Source organism: Nerophis lumbriciformis, linkage group LG20, assembly GCF_033978685.3.
Source record: "Nerophis lumbriciformis linkage group LG20, RoL_Nlum_v2.1, whole genome shotgun sequence".
Taxonomy (NCBI): domain Eukaryota; kingdom Metazoa; phylum Chordata; class Actinopteri; order Syngnathiformes; family Syngnathidae; genus Nerophis; species Nerophis lumbriciformis.
In genome coordinates, this window is record NC_084567.2 from 39137454 (window position 1) to 39159833 (window position 22380).

Consider the following 22380-nt stretch of genomic DNA (forward strand, 5'->3'; position numbering starts at 1 on the left):
TCCTCCCGGAACTGGATGATGACGTCATACTCCGGAACTGGATGATGACGTCACAGAACGAAACAGAGGGAGGGTTGAAGTGTATTTTTATTTTTTTCTATGACGTTGCAGAAATAAACAAACATATAGCCTTACTGTGTCGTAATAAAAGTTGTATTGATAACATTGCACATATTAGAATTGGTTTATATAAGATTTGGCCCGACGCCCATATTAAGTCGACGTGCTTGTACTCACGTACACCAAAAGGCTTTTTGTCAATATTATTTGGTGTTCAACGTGCGGCGCGGGGGACCTTTTATTGTATTGTAGAAACATACCTGCCAACTTTTGAAATCAGAAAAACCTAGTAGCCAGGGTCCAGGACAAAGTCCTGGTGGGGGGTTCCTTCGCCCCCCGACGCAAAATGATTGATTGCATTCAGACAGGTTAAAATGTTGCTAAAACCATCACTTTTCTATCAGTCACAGTGACTTTTCAAAACAAAAATATTACAGCAAAAATCATATGGGTTGATTGACATGTTTATTCTGTAAGCTAACTTCAATAGTTTGAAATTATTTTGACAGTTAACGCCAGTTATCCTGTCAACCTTTCACAAGACTTCAATTTGTTAATTGAAAGTATAAACAGTATAAACACTTTTTACAGTAAACAAATGGTAAAACAGTACTAATCAATTCCATTAAAAATGTCAGTCGACATGCTAAATGGTTCCGTCTTCATGACATCGGCGATACTTTTTGAAGATTCTGTTCCAAGACACTGAATAATGTTTGATGTTTTGGTTCGACCACATCCATAGTTGTTGGCGATTTTCGAGTCGGGAAACATTTTCCGAAATAACTGTCCCATGTGATCAGCCAGTGCGATTGGAAGTCCATGCTCAATTATTGCCTCCGTAAATAAAACTTCGGCATTTATCACATCCAAAGAATCTGTTTGGGCGACGGAAAACGTTGAAAGTTTTCCACTTGTATCGCTAGCAACGGCAACGGCTACTCAGTGGCCTAGTGGTTAGAGTGTCCGTCCTGAGATCGGTAGGTTGGGAGTTCAAATCCCGGCCGAGTCATACCAAAGACTATAAAAATGGGACCCATTACCTCCCTGCTTGGCACTCAGCATCAAGGGTTGGAATTGGGGGTTAAATCACCAAAATGATTCCCGGGCGCAGCCACCGCTGCTGCCCACTGCTCCCCTCACCTCCCAGGGGGTGATCAAGGGTGATGGGTCAAATGCAGAGAATAATTTCGTCACACCTAGTGTGTGTGTGACAATCATTGGTACTTTAACTTTTTAACTTTTTATTAGACTTGTGTTTTTTTGTTCCAACGTGGTCTTTTACATCGCTAATTCCTCCGTGTCCGATCGAAAAATCTTGTCTGCACAAGGTGCAATTCGCATAGTTTTCACCCTTTTTGGAACGGATAATTATTCCCGGATAGGCTTTTGAATATTCTTCACGGAATGACTGCAGTTTTCTTTTCGGTTTAAGACTCGTTTGCCATTTTTCTCATGATCGTTCGCTCGTTTGGAAACAATGGCAACTGGTGCCTCGTGCTCGGCAGCGGTGCTATAAATAGCCTCGCACATGGCATTCAGAATGGCTCGATAGGAAGTTACGGGAAGCAGTGTCGATTGTAATTGTTGTTACGCGATTTCGTGAATAAAACTTAAAAAACTTTTTTTTTTAATTAATGAAAAACCGTATTTTTTATCACTGCAACCGTAACCCGGAATAGGTTGATGAAAACCGTACTAATTACGGGAAAACCGGAGTAGTTGGCAGGTATGTAATAATCATGCCTCAATATGAAAGCCCAACAATCACAAGAATGCAAAAAAAAGGTTGTTCCTTTATTTTAGTCACTGTCATAGATTAAAATTGAACTGTAGTTGCACACACTGATAAGAGGCATCAGATGTTTATAAAGTGATTCAACTATCTTCCAGCACATACAGTATTTGTATCGGAATAAACCATTGACGTCACCAAAAGCCTCAAATAAAAGTAATCTGTTTTTGGCTAATACATACATTGAAGTACTTTCATACACCATGAGAAGACAACAGTACTTAAGATCCAGGTTAATCAAAATAGGACGGAACACATCTGGGAGACAGTTTTACTTTTTAATATAAACCATTGTGATGTTTGAATAGACTCACTAGAGAGTTGTTAAACACAGGACAGCGCAAATTAGAACAAAACTTGTTTAGAATTATTGGCCGTCCAAAAACCTGAGTCACTGAAACAGTAACCAGACTTGAACGTAGATTTGTCTCTGTACCGCAGAGGTGGTGCGGTCTGTAAAGAACAGCAAGCGTGGAAGGAAAACCGTGAGCATACTTTTGTGACTAGTGAGTATGCGAAGGTTTAATGGAAATATGTGAGGAGATCCAAATAATTATACTCTATGACAGCATTACAGATTATCTTATAAAAGGGCAAATACGCACATACAATAACAGCAACAACAAAAAAAGACAGACTGGCAATTTTTTTCTTAGAAAAAAATTAAACTACTATGGCACAGGACAAGGAGGGGACACACTAATAAGAGTTTCCACAGAGCCATTTGGGAAGTTTATAAAAATAAATTTGTACTGTAATTTAAGATAATCAGTTAAACCCACATTACTCCAAGAGTGGTATGTGGACTTGCAAAAAAAAAACTAAACAAAAAAAAAAATGGCACATCACTGAAACAACAAGGCAGATGTCACTGTCACAGACAGGTTGATGATGGGCAAAAAGCGAGGCTTCCTCTGTCTCCGTATGGATCAAAGGCCGCTCACCCAGTAGTGACAAACAGGGGATGCTGGTTGTCAGCGTTATTACCATGACTCACCTTGGCTGAGGCCGCGAGGCGGCAGGTGGTGCGTCACGACGTCACCCACACCAGATCTCACGCGAGCTCACCCTGAACTTGTTAATTGACTTTATCCTGGAATATGTAGAGGTTGTTGGTCGTCGCCACGGCGATGATGTTGTCCTGGGGATGCCAGGCAGTGTGAAGGATCTTCTTGTTGAAGTCCAAACTGTCTACGCTGATCTCGTCCTTCTTGCGCTTGCCGCCCACGCACACTTTGCGGGGTTTGAGGACCTGCATGGGCTTGATGTTCTCGCGGGAAGCCTCCAAAGTCACGTCGCGCCTCTGGCCCCGGTCAAACATCCGAAAGAAGTTGTTGTACGAGCCAGTCATCGCCACGCTGGTGGGGGGAAAAGGAGAAAAGATGGCGGGACTTTTAGTGTTTTCAGCAGAACACAATGACTTACAGTCAAAGGGTGGCTATTTTGAAGAAACTAGAATATAAAACATGTTTTCAGTTATTTCACTTTTTTTTTTGTTAAGTACATAACTCCACATGTGTTCATTCATAGTTTTGATGTGACAATCTACAATGTAAATAGTCATGAAAATAAAGAAAACGCATTGATCGGAAAGGTGTGTCCAAACTTTTGGCCTGCACTGTACATGAAGACTCAATTTAAAGTTTAAGTTAAAGTACCAATGATTGTCACACACACACACACACACACACACACACACACTAGGTGTGGTGAAATGTGTTCTCTGCATTTGACCCATCCCCTTGTTTACCCCCTGGGAGGTGAGGGGAGCAGTGGGCAGCAGCAGTGGCCGCGCCCAGGAATCATTTTGGTGATTTAACCCCCAACCAAAGACTATACAAATGGGACCCATTACCTCCCTGCTTGGTACTCAGCATCAAGGGTTGGAATTGGGGGTTAAATCACCAAAAATCATTCCCGGGCGCGGCACCGCTGCTGCCCACTGCTCCCCTCACCTCCCAGGGGGTGATCAAAGGGGATGGGTCAAATGCAGAGGACAAATTTCACCACACCTAGTGTGTGTGTGACAATCATTGGTACTTTAACTTTAACTAATTCCAACCCTTGATGCTGAGTGCCAAGCAGGGAGGTAATGGGTCTCATTTTGTATAGTCTTTGGCAGGCCTGGGCAATTATTTTGACTCAGGGGCCACATTTAGAGAAAAAAAATTTGTCTGAGGGCCGGTATATCTATTTTTAGGAACACTAATATAAAACCTCACAATAATGTCTGATTGAATGCTAAAAACATTATGACAGACCGCCTTAAAAAAAACGTAATGGAATTTTTTTTTTTTTTCTATGAACGATAAAACACTGAATATTGACAAAATATGAATGTCACACCCCCTTTCGATCGACATATTTTACAATCAAGTGAAACGCAACAAAAATGCAACAAACAGTGAAATATGATACAAAATAAACTCACCCACAATCTGATATATCTGATATTTGCTGAATTTCCCCCAGGTATCAATAAAGTACTTTCTATTCTATTGTATATATCAATAAGCTTTAGAACTTTGTTGTGAAAATCTCCTTCCGCGTCTGTGGAAACGCTTCCCGCCCACACTGCTTGGTGCCTCGTCTGAGCTGCTGTGACGTAGATTACCATAGTAACTAATTAGATTACCATAATTAGAAAACATGACTGCACATCATAATGGCAGCTACAGTTTCCATCTTAAAGATCTAAAAAAATTATTTGGGAATGTCCGGCGGGCCAGATTGAAAAGCTCAACGCGCCGCAAGTGGCCCCCGGGCCTTAATTTGCCCAAGTCTGGTCTTTGGTATGACTCGGCCGGGGTTTGAACTCACAACCTGACGATCTCAGGGGGGACACTCTAACCACTAAGCCATCACAGTACATGCTCAGTGAAGCCAGTAAAAACATTAACTATGAAAAAAATTGCTAATTAAACCATGTTGTGTTTCAGGTGTTCCAACCTTTTTAAAATATTGTCCAAGGCTCTAGCTAGTCAGGAATAATGACCTCCTCTTCTCTTAGCAGGTCTTATAATGGCACAAATCAATGACCACTCTAGCTTTCATGAAAAGTAATACATTTTCCTTTTAATAACGATTAATCGCAATACTCAAGAAATACCGTATTTTTCGGAGTATAGGTCGCTCCGGAGTATAAGTCGCACCGGCCGAAAATGCATAATAAAGAAGGAAAAAAACATATACTGTATAAGTCGCAATGGAGTATAAGTCGCATTTTTTGGGGAAATGTATTTGATAAAAGCCAACACCAAGAATAGACATTTGAAAGGCAATTTAAAATAAATAAAGAATAGTGAACAACAGGCTGAATAAGTGTACGTTATATGAGGCATAAATAACCAACTGGTATGTTAACGTAACATATTATGGTAAGAGTCATTCAAATAACTATAACATATAGAACATGCTATACGTTTACCAAACAATCTGTCACTCCATCCATCCATCCATCCATTTTCTACCGCTTATTCCCTTCGGGGTCGCTGGAGCCTATCTCAGCTACAATCGGGCGGAAGGCGGGGTACACCCTGGACAAGTCGCCACCTCATCGCAGGGCCAACACAGATAGACAGACAACATTCACACTCACATTCACACACTAGGGCCAATTTAGTTTTTCCAATCAACCTATCCCCAGGTGCATGTCTTTGGAAGTGGGAGGAAGCCGGAGTACCCGGAGGGAACCCACGCAGTCACGGGGAGAACATGCAAACTCCACACAGAAAGATCCCGAGCCCGGGATTGAACCCAAGACTACTCAGGACCTTCGTATTGTGAGGCAGACGCACTAACCCCTCTGCCACCGTGCTGTCACTCCTGATCGCTAAATCCCATGAAATCTTATACGTCTAGTCTCTTACCTATCTCTTATGAGATAAATAATATTATTTGATAGTTTACGGTAATGTGTTAATAATTTCACACATAAGTCGCACCCCCGGCCAAACTATGAAAAAAACTGCGACTTATAGTCCAAAAAATACGGTAGGTGACAAATTCACGACTCGTATTGGTGGCTGGTTTATCCTCTGAGCTTTTTATGATGTTCATTTTCACTTTCATGTCACACCGCTGCATGCAGGGAGATATAATGAAGTCTGTAAAGTTAACTTAAAAAACTGTGTTGCCCAAGTTTAAACAAATAGTGAACTTTAAAACCATAGGGCAGAAACATGTTGGACTTGGTGTATACCAGGGGTGCACATTACGTCGATCGCAAACTACCGGTGGATGGCGGAGGGTGTGTCAGTCCATCGCCAGCCAGGCATTAAAAAAAATAGACCTAAAAATGAGCGATCATCAAGCTTCACCAAGACGTCACTTGATTGACATTCACGGCACCCGAGGGTCTTGTGAGAAGACGCTTGCTGCTGCCAGATCATTATTAAGAAACAATGACCGACAGGAAGGTGAGAAACACTTTTTATTTCAACAGACCCTTGCGCCGTACCTGCCGTCAAAACTCTAAAGACCGACTGCACAGTTCCAACCGTCACAATAAAAGCGCTGCTTCATCCTGCCTGCGCTAACAGAATAAGAGTCTCAAAAAGCTGGCGGGCACAAGCTAGCAAGCTATGGAGTTTGCCACCAATGTATTTCTTGTGAAGTGTATAATAAGGAGTATAAAAACTGAACAAATAAGATGGCAAAAAGCAAGCACTTTCATGTGGTATTGGACAGAAAGGAGGACTTTTTATTAGTGCCCGCATGTCCCATTGTATAAGGACTCCCAAAGGGAGTCCTTATACAATGGGACATAAGGACCTATTGAATTTGTAAGGTTTTATTATTCTTTATTCTTCCGCCGCCACTTTAAACTGTAATTTGACCCACTTAACATGCTTCAAAACTCACCATATTTGACCCACACATCAGGACCTGCGAAAATTGCCTTTTTTTTAAAAAAACGAACCACAAAACTCAAAATTGCGCTCTAGCGCCCCCTACGAAAAAAAAAAACTAGACTGCCTGTAACTCCCACTAGGAAGGTCGGAGAGACATGAAACAAAAACCTTTATGTAGGTGTGACTTAGACCTACATTTCATAATAGTATATTCTTGGGCAAAAATCAACAGGAAGTTGGCAATTCCCCCTTCAAGACAAAAAAGTACTAAAAACAGTCACTTTTGCCTCTTTGAGCTGTTATTTGACCCCCTTAACATGCTTTAAAACTCACCAAACTGAACGCACACATCAGGACTGGCAAAAATTGTGATCTAATAAAAAAACCTAACCCCAAATCTCAAAATTGTGCTCTAGCGCAATTTTTTTTATGAAACGCACAAAAAAGTGCTCCTCGGATGAAAAAACTGACAAAACTGCCTGTAACTCTCCCTGGGAAGGTCGGAGAGACATGAAACAAAAACCTCTATGTAGGTCTCACTTAGACCTACATTTCATAAATTGACAACCCCCAGCAAAAATCAACAGAAAGTTTGCTATTCCCCCTTCAAAACAAATTTTTTGTAAAAACCGGTCACCTTCCTTCAAAAACTATCTCCTCTGAGCGCGTTTGTCGTTTCGGCTTCAAACTAACACAGGAGAGAGATTAAACCCTTGTGTACAAAATAACAGAACAGCGTTTTAATACCTGCTCCGGTTTTGATTTTATGAACCTTCAAAACCCGCTGCGCTGATGCTGCTGCGCTGCTGTTTTTTTAAGATGGCTGCTTAAAAGCAGGAAGCACCAACGTGCCCACACAATGCAGACAAGGTAGGTACACTAGACAAAAGTCTTGGGACACTTCAGACTAAAAGTAGACAAAAGTATTGGGACACTTAGGACTAGCACCTGCCAAATACGCGGGCCCGACCAATGCTGCTTGCAGCTTTAATTTTTCTTCTCATTTGAAAATGTGGACTTTATCATCACTACTGTCTGATTCCAATCAATGCAAGTCATCAGAATCAGGTAATACACCAACTTATATTCTTGTCTTCATGAAAGAAAGGAATCTATAAGTGTTAAACATGCTAGTATTATCATTAAACACCTTTAACTTGTTAACAAAAACCTCTAGTTCATTAATAAATAAATATAAATTATAAATATGAATGATGTAGATTCCCTCGACTTGGTCAATTGAAAAGTAACTCTCCTGCAGAAAAAGTGTGGGCAACCCTGGTGTATACTAACTCACCAGACCTCGCGCTCCTATCTCGGCTGTTCTGATCACCCTTCTGTTATGCTGGTGTCAGTATACGGACCACATCAGGCCAGTGGAAAAAAACTAATCAGGATCAAGCCACTTCAGGACTGCTTAAGGCACACCGACAGGGAGGTTTTCAAAACAGCAACCATATAGGAAGATCACAAACATTGAGGAGTATGCTGAGGCAGTAACTAGCTACATTGCTCAGTGCACAGAAGATGTCACCGAGATAAAGATATTTGCTGCGCGTGGCAACCATAAACCTTGGATAACCACAGAGAAACACTCACTGCTGACAGTCCAAAATGCAGATTTCGGGGCAGGGGACGAGACTGCTGAGCTAGGTCGACACTCTCTGAAGGGATCAAGGCAGCAAAACGCACATATGCAAAGAAAATGCAGGCTCACCTCTGTGACATAGCAACACCAGACAAATGTGGCAAGGACGGATTACAAGTCCAGGCAGCGGGTAAACGAAGACAACATTTCTTTTCTGGACAGGCTAAACAATTTCTTTGAAAGATTTGAAGCATCAAACCAGACGGGAACTAGTCTTGTTGGACCAGCTTTCACCATAGATGCAGCTGACACTCGGGAGGACCCCAGACAGGATTAACCCTTACAGCAAAGTCTGCACTGGCGAGCTGGCAGATGTTATGACTGAAATCCCTAATGTGACATCTCCCTCAGACATGCCATCATCTCCAGATGCTTCAAAACGTCCATCATAGTTCCAGTGGCAAAGAGATCAGTTGTATCCTGCCTGAATGACACTAATTGCGATCAAGTGTTTTGAATGGCTTGTCAAACCAAACATCACAGTTGGACTCCCTGAGTTATTCAACCCGCTCCAGTTTGCTTATTGTCCGAACCGCATCCCCCAGAGACTAAGAGAGAGAAACTTCTACTTGGCCTGAACACTGCTACATTTGTTTCCTGACAGAATACGTGCAGTTTGTCTGGGTAGAGAAAAACATCTGCCCCCCTCAAGGCTGTGTACTGCTGATTATGCTGCTAACACATGACACGAGTATCAAGATACAAGGGGGACCAGATCAACAAATCTGCGGATGTCACCATTCGTGAAAACGACAAAACTATGTACAGAAAACAAGTTGAAAACCTAAATGATTGACAGCCCTAAGATTTAAAAATCTCCTGATGATTGAGGGAACCCCTCATGAAACAGGCCTGCAGAGATGAAGTAGTCTTGTGATTTTTTTCCCCACACATACATATATTGCGCTCTACTACGGTATCGAGCACTATTTTTTGGATAACCTTATTAAGACATATATATATATATATATATATATATACAGTATATATATATATAAATATATACATATCAGGGTTTCCCGCAGCGCTTTGTTTTTAAGGCGGCCGCCTTAACAACAAAGAGCCACCGCCTAAACTAACGTCTTAACAAGCCCGGTCAGGACATCTCTCTGCTGTGCTGCTGGTGCACCCCAGCATTGTCCCACCCACAGAACCATCTGATTGGTTACACGCAGAGCGGTAACAGCCAATCAGCAGTGCGTATTCAGAGCGCATGAAGTCAGTGCTCACGGTGGGGTGAGCAGAAAGGTGTTTAGCAGGTAAGCATAAGGCAGCGGACTCCCCCCAAATTATAATAAACACCTCGCAGTCCTCTCCAACTCAACTACTAGTAGCCTCACTATGAGCCCGTTGATGTTCTCGAAACATAAGTGGCAGCTCAGCTTGCTCGCAGTCCTTGAAGTGAAGGCTAATTAGCTTTTAGCGTAACGTTAGCTCACTGTGCGGTGTGTGTGTGTGTGTGCGTGCGCCCCACATGAAACGGACAGGAAAGCCCTGTCTGTCTGAGAGAAGGACAAGCATTATTGACCTACAGTTAACAACTAAGTTATTTCACTTGACCTTTTTCTGTGTTGATTGAGCTGTGTTGAAGCAGCAAAAAAATGACATTATGTTAAATGAAGAGTTTCCTGAAGCTGATAGTTTATATAATAATGTAACTGCATCATAAAGCCTACATGAACTCCATGGTGTTCAGGGATGAATAGTCTCTCCTATTGCTATTGTACTCTTTTTTTTCAGCTATAGTTACATTAATCATTAGTAATGTAGCAGCCTAGTTTTGAATGGCAGGGTCCCTGCCATCACATGTTGATAAAAATATAACATTTACATCATGAAAATCAACTACAGGCTTCCCAAATGCTGTAATAAATTAAGCATGATGAGTTGAGCATATGTCAGCATGGGGCCCCACTTTTAACTCTTTTTTTCAAACGCTTATTGCAAACGCTTAGTTACAGTAAGTCATACATTTGACTTAGTAAGTCAAATGAGGGGGGGGTTACCCACATATGCGGTCCTCTCCAAGGTTTCTCATAGTCATTCACATCGACGTCCCACTGGGGTGAGTTTTTCCTTGCCCGTATGTGGGCTTTGTACCGAGGATGTCGTTGTGGCTTGTGCAGCCCTTTGAGACACTTGTGATTTAGGGCTATATAAATAAAGATTGATTGATTGATTGATTGATTGATTTTGACTTACTAAGTCATTATTTTGTCTTGATATATTACTAAGTCAAAATATTGACTTACTAAGTCATAATAATGACATACTTAGTATCTCAGGTAAATAGGACTGTAGGTAAGTATGACTGTTTTGTTTTTACTTTACGGAAAAAATATCGAGATATATTGTATATCGCCATTCAGCAAATGGAGCGGAAAACACAACCAAAAATTGTAGGCTTCTTCATGCTACGAAGCCGGCCTACTTCACCACAATCTGCAGTCTATTGCCCCCCAGGCTGTGGTGGCAGCGATGAGGTGGAAACGTGACGGCAACAGGCCGAGTTACACTGTTCCTTACACCCACCCACCCCCTTCCCCGTCCGTCCGCCTGTCCCGGCCGTCGCCCCCTGCCCCTGGAGAGACACCACCTTAACCAACACATTTTCTAGGGGAAACACTGCATATGTACATACACATGTATACATATACAGTACAGGCCAAACGTTAGAACACACCTTCTCATTCAATGCGTTTTCTTTATTTTCATGACTATTTACATAGTAGATTGTCACTGAAGACATCAAAACTATGAATGAACACATGTGGATTTATGTACTTAACAAAACAAGGTGAAAGAACTGAAAACATGTTTTATATTCTAATTTCTTCAAAATAGCCACCCTTTGCTCTGATTACTGCTTTGCACACTCTTGGCATTCTCTCGATGAGCTTCAAGAGGTCGTCACCTGAAACGGTTTTCACTTCACAGGTGTGCTTGAAGCTCATCGAGAGAATGGTGTCATAGTTTTGATGCCTTCAGTGATAATCTACAATGTAAATAGTCATGAAATAAAGAAAATGCATTGAAATTAGAAGTACTCAAAGCACTCATCACACACAGGTAATAGTCTCCCTCTGCCTAGTTCAGGAACAATGTCTTGTTAAGGGTTTATTACAGTGTGTTGGATCAATATTGATGTGTAATTGAATAAATACAAATGTCTGAAAAATACATACAATTAAATATGAAAAGAATACTTTAAAAAAGTCTATTCAGCCAAATTTAAATTTCACAAGCCTAATGTCAAAATGTCAGTGTTATCACTGATAGGTCTTTTGAGGGCTGTCATTTTATCACCTGTCATTGCCGTTCCAGCAACATTCGAACTTGTCAAAGATGCAATCGTTCTCATACAGCGAGCAAAGCTTGCTCCTCAGGTGCTCGTGGACCTGAACAGAAATGGAAGAGCAGTTAGAGACTGGAAAAACATCAAAAATCCAGAGTATTTTCATTTTCAAATTAAATGTTTGAGGGCCCCCTAGTGGTCATACTTTTAAACTACAATAACTGTAGACATCAGGTGGTTTCTGAAATTCGTATTACCCTTAGAATACCATGTTAGACAACCATTATAATATCATACCAAACAAATACATTGTGTCATCAAATGCAAGTCTTTTAGAGGCAATCTAGCAAATATAACAATGAAAGAACACACCTGATAAGTTTCCACTGGCCTGTTCTCCATGTTCAAGTCCCAAATCTTTACAGACAAATAGTCCCTGGTCATCATGTAGCGTCCATTGTGGCTGAATTTAACGTCTGAGATTGAAGATATAATCTCAGAGAAGAAAGAGCGATTACTTGGATCTTCTGGCTCTTCAAACACTGGTCAAAGGGAAATGATGAAAACGTAAAGTTAAAGAAGAAATTCTTGCATTAACTGAAATGTTTAGACATCAAAAAGGTAATTGCTGTGTGTGAATAGGAGAGAATCGGTTACCGTATTTTCCGGACTATAGGGCGCGCCGGATTATAAGGCGCACTGCCAATGAATGGTCTATTTTTGATCTTTTTTTATATACAGTATAAGGCGCATTAAAGGAGTCATATTATTATGATTTTTTTCTAAACGTAAAAGACTTCTTTGTGGTCTACATAACATGTAATGGTGGTTCTTTGGTCAAAATGTTGCATAGATGTTTAACAGATAATCTCAACTTTCTGGCAGTCGCTTCAGGATGCGCCGTTTTGTGGGCGGTCTTATTTACGTGGCTCACCTTTGCATACCTGCCAACTTTTGAAATCAGAAAAACCTAGTAGCCAGGGTCCAGGGGCCGCAGGCCCCGGTAGGTCCAGGACAAAGTCCTGGTGGGGGTTTCAGGCTTCGCCCCCCGACGCAAAATGATTATTAGCATTCAGACAGGTTAAAATGTTGCTAAAACCATCACTTTTCTATCAGTCACAGTGACTTTTCAAAACAAAAATATTACAGCAAAAATCATATGGGTTGATTGACATGTTTATTCTGTAAGCTAACTTCAATAGTTTGAAATTATTTTGACAGTTAATGCCAGTTATCCTGTCAACCTTTCACAAGACTTCAATTTGTTAATTGAAAGTATAAACAGTATAAACACTTTTTACAGTAAACAAATGGTAAAACAGTACTAAACAATTCCATTTAAAAAAAAAATTGGTGTCATTATCAACTTTCTGTCCAAGCTTGTATAATCTACTGCCTTGTTCAATTGTAAAAAATATTCTGTGCCTAAAATTCACATTTCTATCACAATTATCATACTGTAAACATGGTAAGCTAACTTCATTAAAATTAATAGTCCTGTCAATAGCATGGAATTACAATTCAAATGTAGTTTTTTTGTAAGCCTTTCAAAAGAATTCAAAATATGAAAAATTAATGAAAATTAATTTAAGCCATCAGACACTTGAAAAGTGGCACATCACATCTCTAATGTAATCATTTTAACTTTTCAACAGAAATAGCACTGCAAAAATATTAAGGACATACTTCTGTATTTTGGTAGTTATGCTGTCAACATTTAACAAGATTTCTTCAACTTGGACTTGAAAGCATAAATAGTATAAACACTTTTAACAGTATAACAGTACTAAACAATTCCAATAGATAACATTGGTGTCATTACCTTTTTGTGGCTAAAATCCGAAAAACGTTGAAAGTTTTCCACTTGTATCGCTAGCAACGGCATTAGACTTGTGTTTTTTTGTCCCAACGTGGTCTTTTACATCGCTAATTCCTCCGTGTCCGATCGAAAAATCTTGTCTGCACAAGGTGCAATTCGCATAGTTTTCACCCTTTTTGGAACGGATAATTATTCCCGGATAGGCTTTTGAATATTCTTCACGGAATGACTGCAGTTTTCTTTTCGGTTTAAGACTCGTATGCGATTTTTCTACGGCTGATTCCATGATCGTTCGCTCGTTTGGAAACAATGACAACAGGTGCCTCGTGCTTGGCAGCGGTGCTGTAAATAGCCTCGCGGAATGGCTCGATAGGAAGTTACGGGAAGCAGGTCGAATGTCATTGTTGTTACGCGATTTCGTGAATAAAACTTAAAAAAAATAAAAACATTTTTAATTAATGAAAAACCGTATTCTTTATCACTGCAACCGTAACCCGGAATAGGTTGATGAAAACCGTACTAATTACGGGAAAACCGGAGTAGTTGGCAGGTATGCCTTTGGCAGCGTCTCCCCGTCATCTTTGTTGTAGCGGTGTAGCGTGCAAGGACGGGAGTGGAAGAAGTGTCAAAAGATGGAGCTAACTTATTAATGACATTCAGACTTTACTCAAATCAATAACGGAGCAGCATCTCCTCATTCGGAAAAAACACCGGAAATGTGTCCAATGAAAAACCGTCCGACCGGAACTCTCTAATAATGAAAGTTATTTGGGTTAATAATGTAAACTCACTACACCGGTATGTTTTAGCGCTTTCGTGGCGAGTTTACTGAAAGACATAAGTAAGAACTTTACACTACTTTATAGTAGAAATGGCAACAGTGGAGGATGAATGTCCCATAACAAGAAGATAAAGAAAAAGAAGAAGCTTATCGACTCCGGGGTCGGCCACGGACGACAAAGGCGGAAGCGCGCAATTTTTCAGGATTTATGCAGATCCCAAATACAGATCAGCAGGTACCAGAAGGTAAGAAAAGTTGATTTGCATAATATTGCGAAACAAATCACCAGATAATGTCTTACCTTATAGACACCATAATAATACTCGCATGTTGAAGCACAGTACAATCCATCAAGCGGTGCGGCTTCATAGCTTACCAAAGTCGTAATAAAACATTTTGATAGATTTTTGAGCGCCGTGTGTAATGTTCTATATTTTCAATGAAACATATAAAAATGTTTGAGTTGTTTACTTGTTACTACTGGTCACACTTATTCAGTATATCAGTATGTGGAATTAAATTATGGAATGGATTAAGCAAAGCAATCAAACAATGTACTAATATGATCCACTTCAAGAAACTCTTCAAACTTAAAGTGTTTACAAAGTACAAAGAAGAAGAACCATGATAAACATTCTGAATTTATTTAACTCATCCATTCTTTCACTCACAAAATAATCTTACTTATCTCAACATATGAAATGTAACTTACTTCACCAATTATCATTTATTTACTTATTTTATTGTGATTACTTATGGAGTATATTGTGAATAAATTGAGAACAGGAAGTGAACAAAAGTTTTAGCAACTGTTATGTAAAAGAAAAGGGGTAGGATTAAATAAGCTCTGCTTCTTCCTACTCCTTTTCGAACATGTTGAAAAGAGAAACTGGAGATTGTGATGTATCATGTTGTATACTTGCATGTTCGAAATAAACTCAAACTCAACTTATTATTACACCATTTACCAAATAAAATAGCTTCGAGGTTGGTAAGCAAAACCAGAGTTATTCCGTACATTAGGCCCACCGGGTTATAAGGCACACTGTCGAGTTTTGAGGAAGAAAAAAAGGAATTTAAGTGTGCCTTATAGTCCGGAAAACACGGTACATGATTGTGCCATTTTACAAGAAAGTAACACTTTTCACACTATACCTCTTGTGTTGTGGAGTTAGGACATCTTAATGGGGAGGTACATGGGCAGAGTTACTCACGTTTGGAGTGCTTGTCACATAGCGCAGAGATCCTCATGTCACACAGGCGAATAGTTCCTTTGCTGCTGCTGTAGACAAAGGTGTTGCACTGATGCGGATGGAACTCAGCTGCAGTGATCACTTCCGTTAGCTCCTCCATGTTGGCGGGTTTAATGTCAACAATATCTGATAGCGCTGCATTAGGGAGGAATACTTTCTACAGATCCACTTGGCAAATGCACAAAGTTTGTGTGTATCAGTGGGAACCAACTTTTTAAAGTCCAAGATCCCTACACTTGGCCACAGGTATTTCTTATCCAAACATTGTTATATGCATAGTTGCATCTAAGCCCTCTCCTATGCATGGGTCGATAACAAATTTTGCTCGATATATTCACTTTCAAATAATTGCCAATAAACATTATTGCCATCATTTTGTTGAGACCAAATTAACCACTGATGTAATGACAATACATAATAATAATAATGGAAGTATATTCCATATAGAATTCGAATGCAATTAACTTGTATTTTTCGTATATTTTAACATTGTAATTGAAATGTAAACTTTTAAATACCAAGTTAGATAAAACAAACAAATAGTACAAATAAAATATACTTTGTCTGAATAAAAAACAAAATAAATTAAAGCTGCAAGCAGCATTGGTCGGGCCCGCGTATTTGGCAGGTGCTAGTCCTAAGTGTCCCAATACTTTTGTCTACTTTTAGTCTGAAGTGTCCCAAGACTTTTGTCTAGTGTACCTACCTTGTCTGCATTGTGTGGGCATGTTGGTGCTTCCTGCTTTTGAGCAGCCATCTTAAAAAAACAGCAGCGCAGCAGCATCAGTGCAGCGGGTCTTTGAAGGGTCATAAAATCAAAACCGGAGCAGGTATTAAAAAGCTGTTCTATACTTTTATACACAAGGGTTCAATCTCTCTCCTGTGTTAGTTTGAAGCCTAAACGACAAACGCGCTCAGAGGAGATAGATTTTGAAGGAAGGTGACCGGTTTTTACAAAGAAATTGTTTTGAAGGGGGAATAGCAAACTTCCTGTTGATTTTTGCTGGGGGTTGTCAATTTATGAAATGTAGGTCTAAGTGAGACTAAGGAAAAGTTTTTGTTTCATGTCTCTCCGACCTTCCCAGTGGGAGTTACAGGCAGTTTTGTCATTTTTATCTTCAGAGGAGCAGTTTTTTCTCCGTTTTATTCAAAAATTGCTGTAGAGCGCAATTTTTAAATTTGGGGTTAGGTTTTTTTATTAGATCGCAATATTTGCCAGTCCTGATGTGTGTGTTCAGTTTGGTGAGTTTTGAAGCATGTTAAGGGGGTCAAATTACAGCTCAAAGAGGCAACAGTGACTGTTTTTAGTACTTTTTTGTCTTGAAGGGGGAATTGCCAACTTCCTGTTGATTTTTGCCCAAAGATATACAATTATGAAAGGTAGGTGTAAGTCAGACCTACATAGAGGTTTTTGTTTCATGTCTCTCCGACCTTCCTAGTGGGAGTTACAGGCAGTCTAGTTTTTTTTTTTTTCTAGGGGGCGCTAGAGCGCAATTTTGAGTTTTGCTGTTCGGTTTTTTTTTATCAAAAAGCAATTTTCGCAGGTCCTGACGTGTGCGTCAAATATGGTGAGTTTTGAAGCATGTTAAGTGGGTCAAATTGCAGCTCAAAGAGGCGGCCGGTATAATAATAATAATAAAACCATAGAAATTCAATAGGTCCTTATGTCCCATTGTATAAGGACTCCCTTTGGGAGTCCTTATACAATGGGCCATGCGGGCCTTAATAAAAAAGGTTCTGTCTCTGTTAAGGGGGGATGAGGGACCCTCAAACATACACAACCAAAGCAATAAACAAAATGCCTAAATAAAGTAATGTTGACCAAAATGATCACAGTTATCATTATTGTGGTATTGTTGAATGTCCTCAAAAAGTACTCATACACACTAAAATATTTTAACCAAGTTGTTTTTTGAATAACTAAAATAAATAGACAATATACTTTCTTGGCAGAGAAAACATTAATAAAGATTGTTATGGCTTCAGAGGAGCCATATTATTTTTATTAGTGTGTTTAAATATATTTATATTTTATTTGTAAATTGTATAAAGGTGATCAATTGTTTCACTTCTTGTTGAACAGAGTTTGTCTGTTTCAACTTGACACTGTGGAGTTTATCAATAAGTTTCTGCAAAAAACAGCACATCCTTTATGTTTAGTGTGAATACTGTAGCTCAGTTGTTTATAAAGTAATGTTTGTACAAGTTTAGATTGGGGAATGACGTTTCATAATGAGGAAAAACTTTAGTATCTGTTGTCACATGTTAGAATTTAAGCTAGCTAGCACTAGCCAGTCCGTCCATTTCAAAGTGCAGTTTTTAATGATAATTGATCATTTTAATTTATTGCAGTAATACTTACCGTTGGGAGTTTTAAAGCGGTTATCAGTACTAGCGTTTATTTGTAGTAAAGACCGCCCGCAGCCGCAGAAACCAATGCACAAATTAAATTTTTTCCAATTATTACATTGCTTCTTTTGTTAATATTGGAGTCTGTTCTGCAAAAAGGGTATCCCCAGAAGCACAGTTTATGGATAGGGTACCACAGAATACAGGGGATAATCATTTTTCTTTTACAAAATATAAAAGGAAAATCAAACCATATTTTATATTTGGTTATTGCTTTTCAACGGCAAAAAGAAAAACCCTTTGTTATTCAATTTTTCTTTTGTATTTTAAAACGAAATTGAAAAAAAGAAAAAGTTTTCTGTTTTTCAATTCTCATTTATGAAAAGAAAATTAAAATATTTTAACCAATGCGGTTTGTGTACCTCTCGTTCATTTGATGTTGAATGATCAAATGCAAATAAAAAAACTAATTTTGGGCCTTTTTTTCCCATTTTTATTTCTGGAACAAAAGTTGGACAATTATTTTATGAGATTTTTTTTAAACGACAATAGGACTCCTTCTGAACAAAGGTGTTACAGTTATGCTAAAAACATGCTAAACGCAAAGGAAAAGCTCAAATACTGCTTTCGGTTCAATTTGTCACCACGCATTTTTGCATTTTGGATAAACATGAATTGGATTTTTGTGTTTATCTGGAAAAATAAAAATCCATGAAAGGAAAACAGCACAAAACCAAATTTTATGGCGATATTTTTATGAAAATAAACCCTTTTTTGTTTGTTTTCAAATCTGCCATTTATAGTAAAAATCGAAAAACGGCCCTAACTTTGTTTTTTGATTTGCGTTTCAGAATTGGAAATAGAATGAACGGAGGGTACATGGAACATATGCTGACCCTAAGAGCTGCGGCGCCGCCTCGCCTCACAAAGAGTCAAATCACTTGAAGGACAAGAGAATTCGGTCCATGTACTGTATTTTTCAGACTATAAATCGCAGTTTTTTTCATAGTTTGGGGGTGCGACTTATACTCAGGAGCGACTTAAGTGTGAAATTAACACATTAGCGTAAAATATTAAATATTATTTAGCTCATTCACGTAAGAGACTAGACGTATAAGATTTCATGGGATTTAGCGATTAGGAGTGACAGATTGTTTGGTAAACTTATAGCATGTTCTATATCATAATATGTTACGTTAACATACCAGGCACGTTCTCAGTTGGTTATTTATGCCTCATATAACGTACACTTATTCAGCCTGTTGTTCACTATTCTTTATTTATTTTAAATTGCCTTTCAAATGTCTATTCTTGGTGTTGGCTTTTATCAAATAAATTTCCCCAAAAAATGCGATTTATACTCCAGTGTGACTTATATATGTTTTTTTCCCTTCTTTATTATGCATTTTCAGTCGGAGCGACTTATACTCCGAAAAATACGGTACCTTCTGTACATTCTATTTCCAAACCTGAAACGCAAACCAAAAACAAATTCCGGGCCATTTTTTCTATTTTCATTTCTGAAACAAAAGTTGGACAACTATTTAATGACACTTTTTTTTTAAATGACAATAGGACTCCTGCTGAACAAAGATGTTACCGTTATGCTAAAAACATGCTAAACGCAAAGGAAAATCTAAAATACTGCTTCCGGTTCAATTTGTCATCACACAGATAAACACGCATTTCTGCATTTTGGATAAACATTAATTAGATTTTTGTGTTTATCTGGAAAGATAAAAATCCATAAAAGGAAAACAGCACAAAATAAAATGTTATGGCAATATTTTAATGAAAAGTAACCCTTTTTTGTTTGTTTTAAAATATGCCATGTATAATAAAAATCGAAAAACGGCCCTAATTTTATTTTTTGATTTGTGTTTCAGAATTGTACCGTATTTTCCGCACTATTAGCCGCACCTAAAAAACACAAATTTACTCAAAAGCTGACAGTGCGGCTTTTAACCCGGTGCGCTTTATATATGGATTAATATTAAGATTCATTTTCATAAAGTTTCGGTCTCGCAACTACGGTAAACAGCCGCCATCTTTTTTCCCCGTAGAAGAGGAAGTGCTTCTTCTTCTACGCAAGCAACCGCCAAGGTAAGCACCTGCCCCCATAGAACAGGAAGCGCTTCTTCTTCTACTGTAAGCAACCACCCGCCCGCGTAGAAGAAGAAAAAGCGCGCGGATATTACCGTACGTTTCATTTCCTTTGTGTGTTTACATCTGTAAAGACCACAAAATGGCTCCTACTAAGCGACAGGGATCCGGTTCATGAAAAGACGCAATCTCTCCATCCGCACACGGATTACTATTTCACAGCAACTGCCTAAAGACTTTCAAGAAAAGCTGGCTACTTTCCGTGCATATTGTAAAAACAAGATATCAACATGGACAAGGTTCCACTGACTTTTGATATTCCTGTGAACCGCACTGTGGATACAACGGGAGCACGTACGGTGAATATTCGCACCACAGGGAATGAGAAGTCATCCTTCACTGTAGTTCTAGCTTGCCATGCTAATGGCCAGAAACTTCCACCCATGGTGATATTCAAAAGGAAGACCTTGCCAAAAGAGACCTTTCCAGCCGGCGTCATCATAAAAGCTAACTCGAAGGGATGGATGAAGAAAAGATGAGCGAGTGGTTAAGGTAAGTTTAAGTTTACGCGAAGAGGCCGGGTGGCTTTTTTCACGCAGCTCCGTCCATGTTGATATACGACTCCATGCGCGCCCACATCACGCTGGTTTTAATATATTATTAAAGTTTGACTGACCTATTTGACTGTTTTTTTGACATTCCTTTAGCGCAGTTAGATGCGGCTTATAACACGGGGCGGCTTATAGGTGGACAAAGTTTTGAAATATGCCGTTCATTGAAGGCGCGGCTTATAACCCAGGGCGCCTTATGGTGCGGAAAATACGGTAAGTAGAATGAACTGAAGGTCCACGGACCGAATTCAACCTCTTCCTTTTAGCTACTGAAACCGATAAAAAGTGTGAATTCTCTTGAAGCATGCACATAGAAATTTATTGACGTTGGAAAACTTACAGACTTAATTTTCATTTATCACCAGTTAATTGACTTATCTAATATCGGCCCAGGCCTACCCTCGTATGTGAATAAACAGAACGTCCTCAATCACAGAAAAATCTTGTTGGTGTCATCACATTCTAAACACACCCACAGCAAATGTCATGTTTCACCAGTAACGCAACAATGGGCAGAAAAGGATACTGAAGCTGCGGTCGGTGATCTCAAGGTGCCAGAGGTTAATGCGGAGGTCGTCTGCAGACAAGTAGGTCTCGTTGTCGCTGTTGACGGAGATGGAGTTGATGTGGTAGGTGTGAGCGTTGGCGAACACCCTGCGTGGGCTGGCTTCCACCATGAGGTCCATTGGTATCAAAACTGGCACCTTAATCGTATGAAGAGTCAGGTACTTTAAATTATGTCATGCAAATCTGGCTGAAACTGTTTTTTTTTGTTTGAATCAAAGCATGTCTTCCCTCTAGGGGGGGAATTTATTGAGCACAGCAAAAATGGGTGGTAAAGGCAGGTTTGACATTATATTATAAACACAGATGATGGCTGTGGGCATTCTTGCTAGGCTGCCAAACAAATGTTTTTGGAAGTTCCAGCAAAAACACTGCACCTCCTTAATACCTAATCTAACTTGCTGCCATTGACTATACATTTTAATGTGAATATCATCTGACTTGGCAGATCAGGTGCACAGGTAGATTATTCTGTTCGAATCATTTGATGAACTGTAGTGCGGTTGCATGATCCCATCCTCGTGCTGTCAGGGTGTGTATGGTTCATGGACTGACCCGCAGTGAGGTGATGGAGTTCGGATCCTTGTAGCGTCCATCGTCCTCTTTAAGATTATACCCCTCTGGTCTCCTGTCTCGCTCACTGATTTTCCACAGTTTAATAGTTTTATCTGTAAAAGACAATACACGATAAACACATATGTGAATCTTAGCAAAAACCTAAGGATCATAGCCACTGAATGGGGCCCCAATAACTAGAATTAGGGATGTCCCGATCCGATATTTGGATCGTATCGGCTGCCGATATTTGCCAAAAATTGCGTATCGGCAAGGCATGGGAAAATGCCGATCCAGATCCAGTTTTTTTAAAAACTACGGTCCGTGTTTTCCAACGCACAGATTTAAATAATACATTCCACTTTTCTGCTGCTCCGTAATCTCCGTTCCGCATTTTCCAGCACACCTTCAACACATCCACAATTCTCACGCAGTTGCTTTTAGCTGCTGGCATTACACTACAGGCTCTTCTCACACTTTCCTGTTTCCCTCTCACAGACAGACAAGCGCATCTTCTTATACACGTCACATACTGTCACGTCATACGTCACATACGTATACGTCCTCTCCCAGCAGAGAGGTAGCAGCATGGCTAACGTTAGCTGTGATGCTAGCGCAGCCGTGCGAGCAACGCTCCCTCTAAGGTGCTCGCATATCAACCTATTTTGGCTGTCTTTTTGACACTTACATCCGG

The 22380-nt window shown here is 39.7% G+C and overlaps 1 protein-coding gene across 1 annotated transcript in view; it reads right to left on the reverse strand.

Moving 5' to 3' along the window:
* Nucleotides 1-2114: 2114 nt before the first annotated feature.
* The window catches only part of LOC133619682 (serine/threonine-protein phosphatase 2A 55 kDa regulatory subunit B alpha isoform), a 44535-nt gene continuing 24269 nt past the window's right edge, over nt 2115-22380 (reverse strand). The window contains exons 5-10 of the mRNA XM_061980893.2: nt 21687-21799; nt 21094-21271; nt 15466-15630; nt 12024-12193; nt 11663-11754; nt 2115-3213 (exon numbers count right to left, since the gene is read on the reverse strand). Of these exons, the coding sequence (XP_061836877.1) occupies nt 2934-3213; nt 11663-11754; nt 12024-12193; nt 15466-15630; nt 21094-21271; nt 21687-21799 (998 nt within the window). The 3' untranslated portion in view covers nt 2115-2933. The remainder of the gene's footprint in view (nt 3214-11662; nt 11755-12023; nt 12194-15465; nt 15631-21093; nt 21272-21686; nt 21800-22380) is intronic.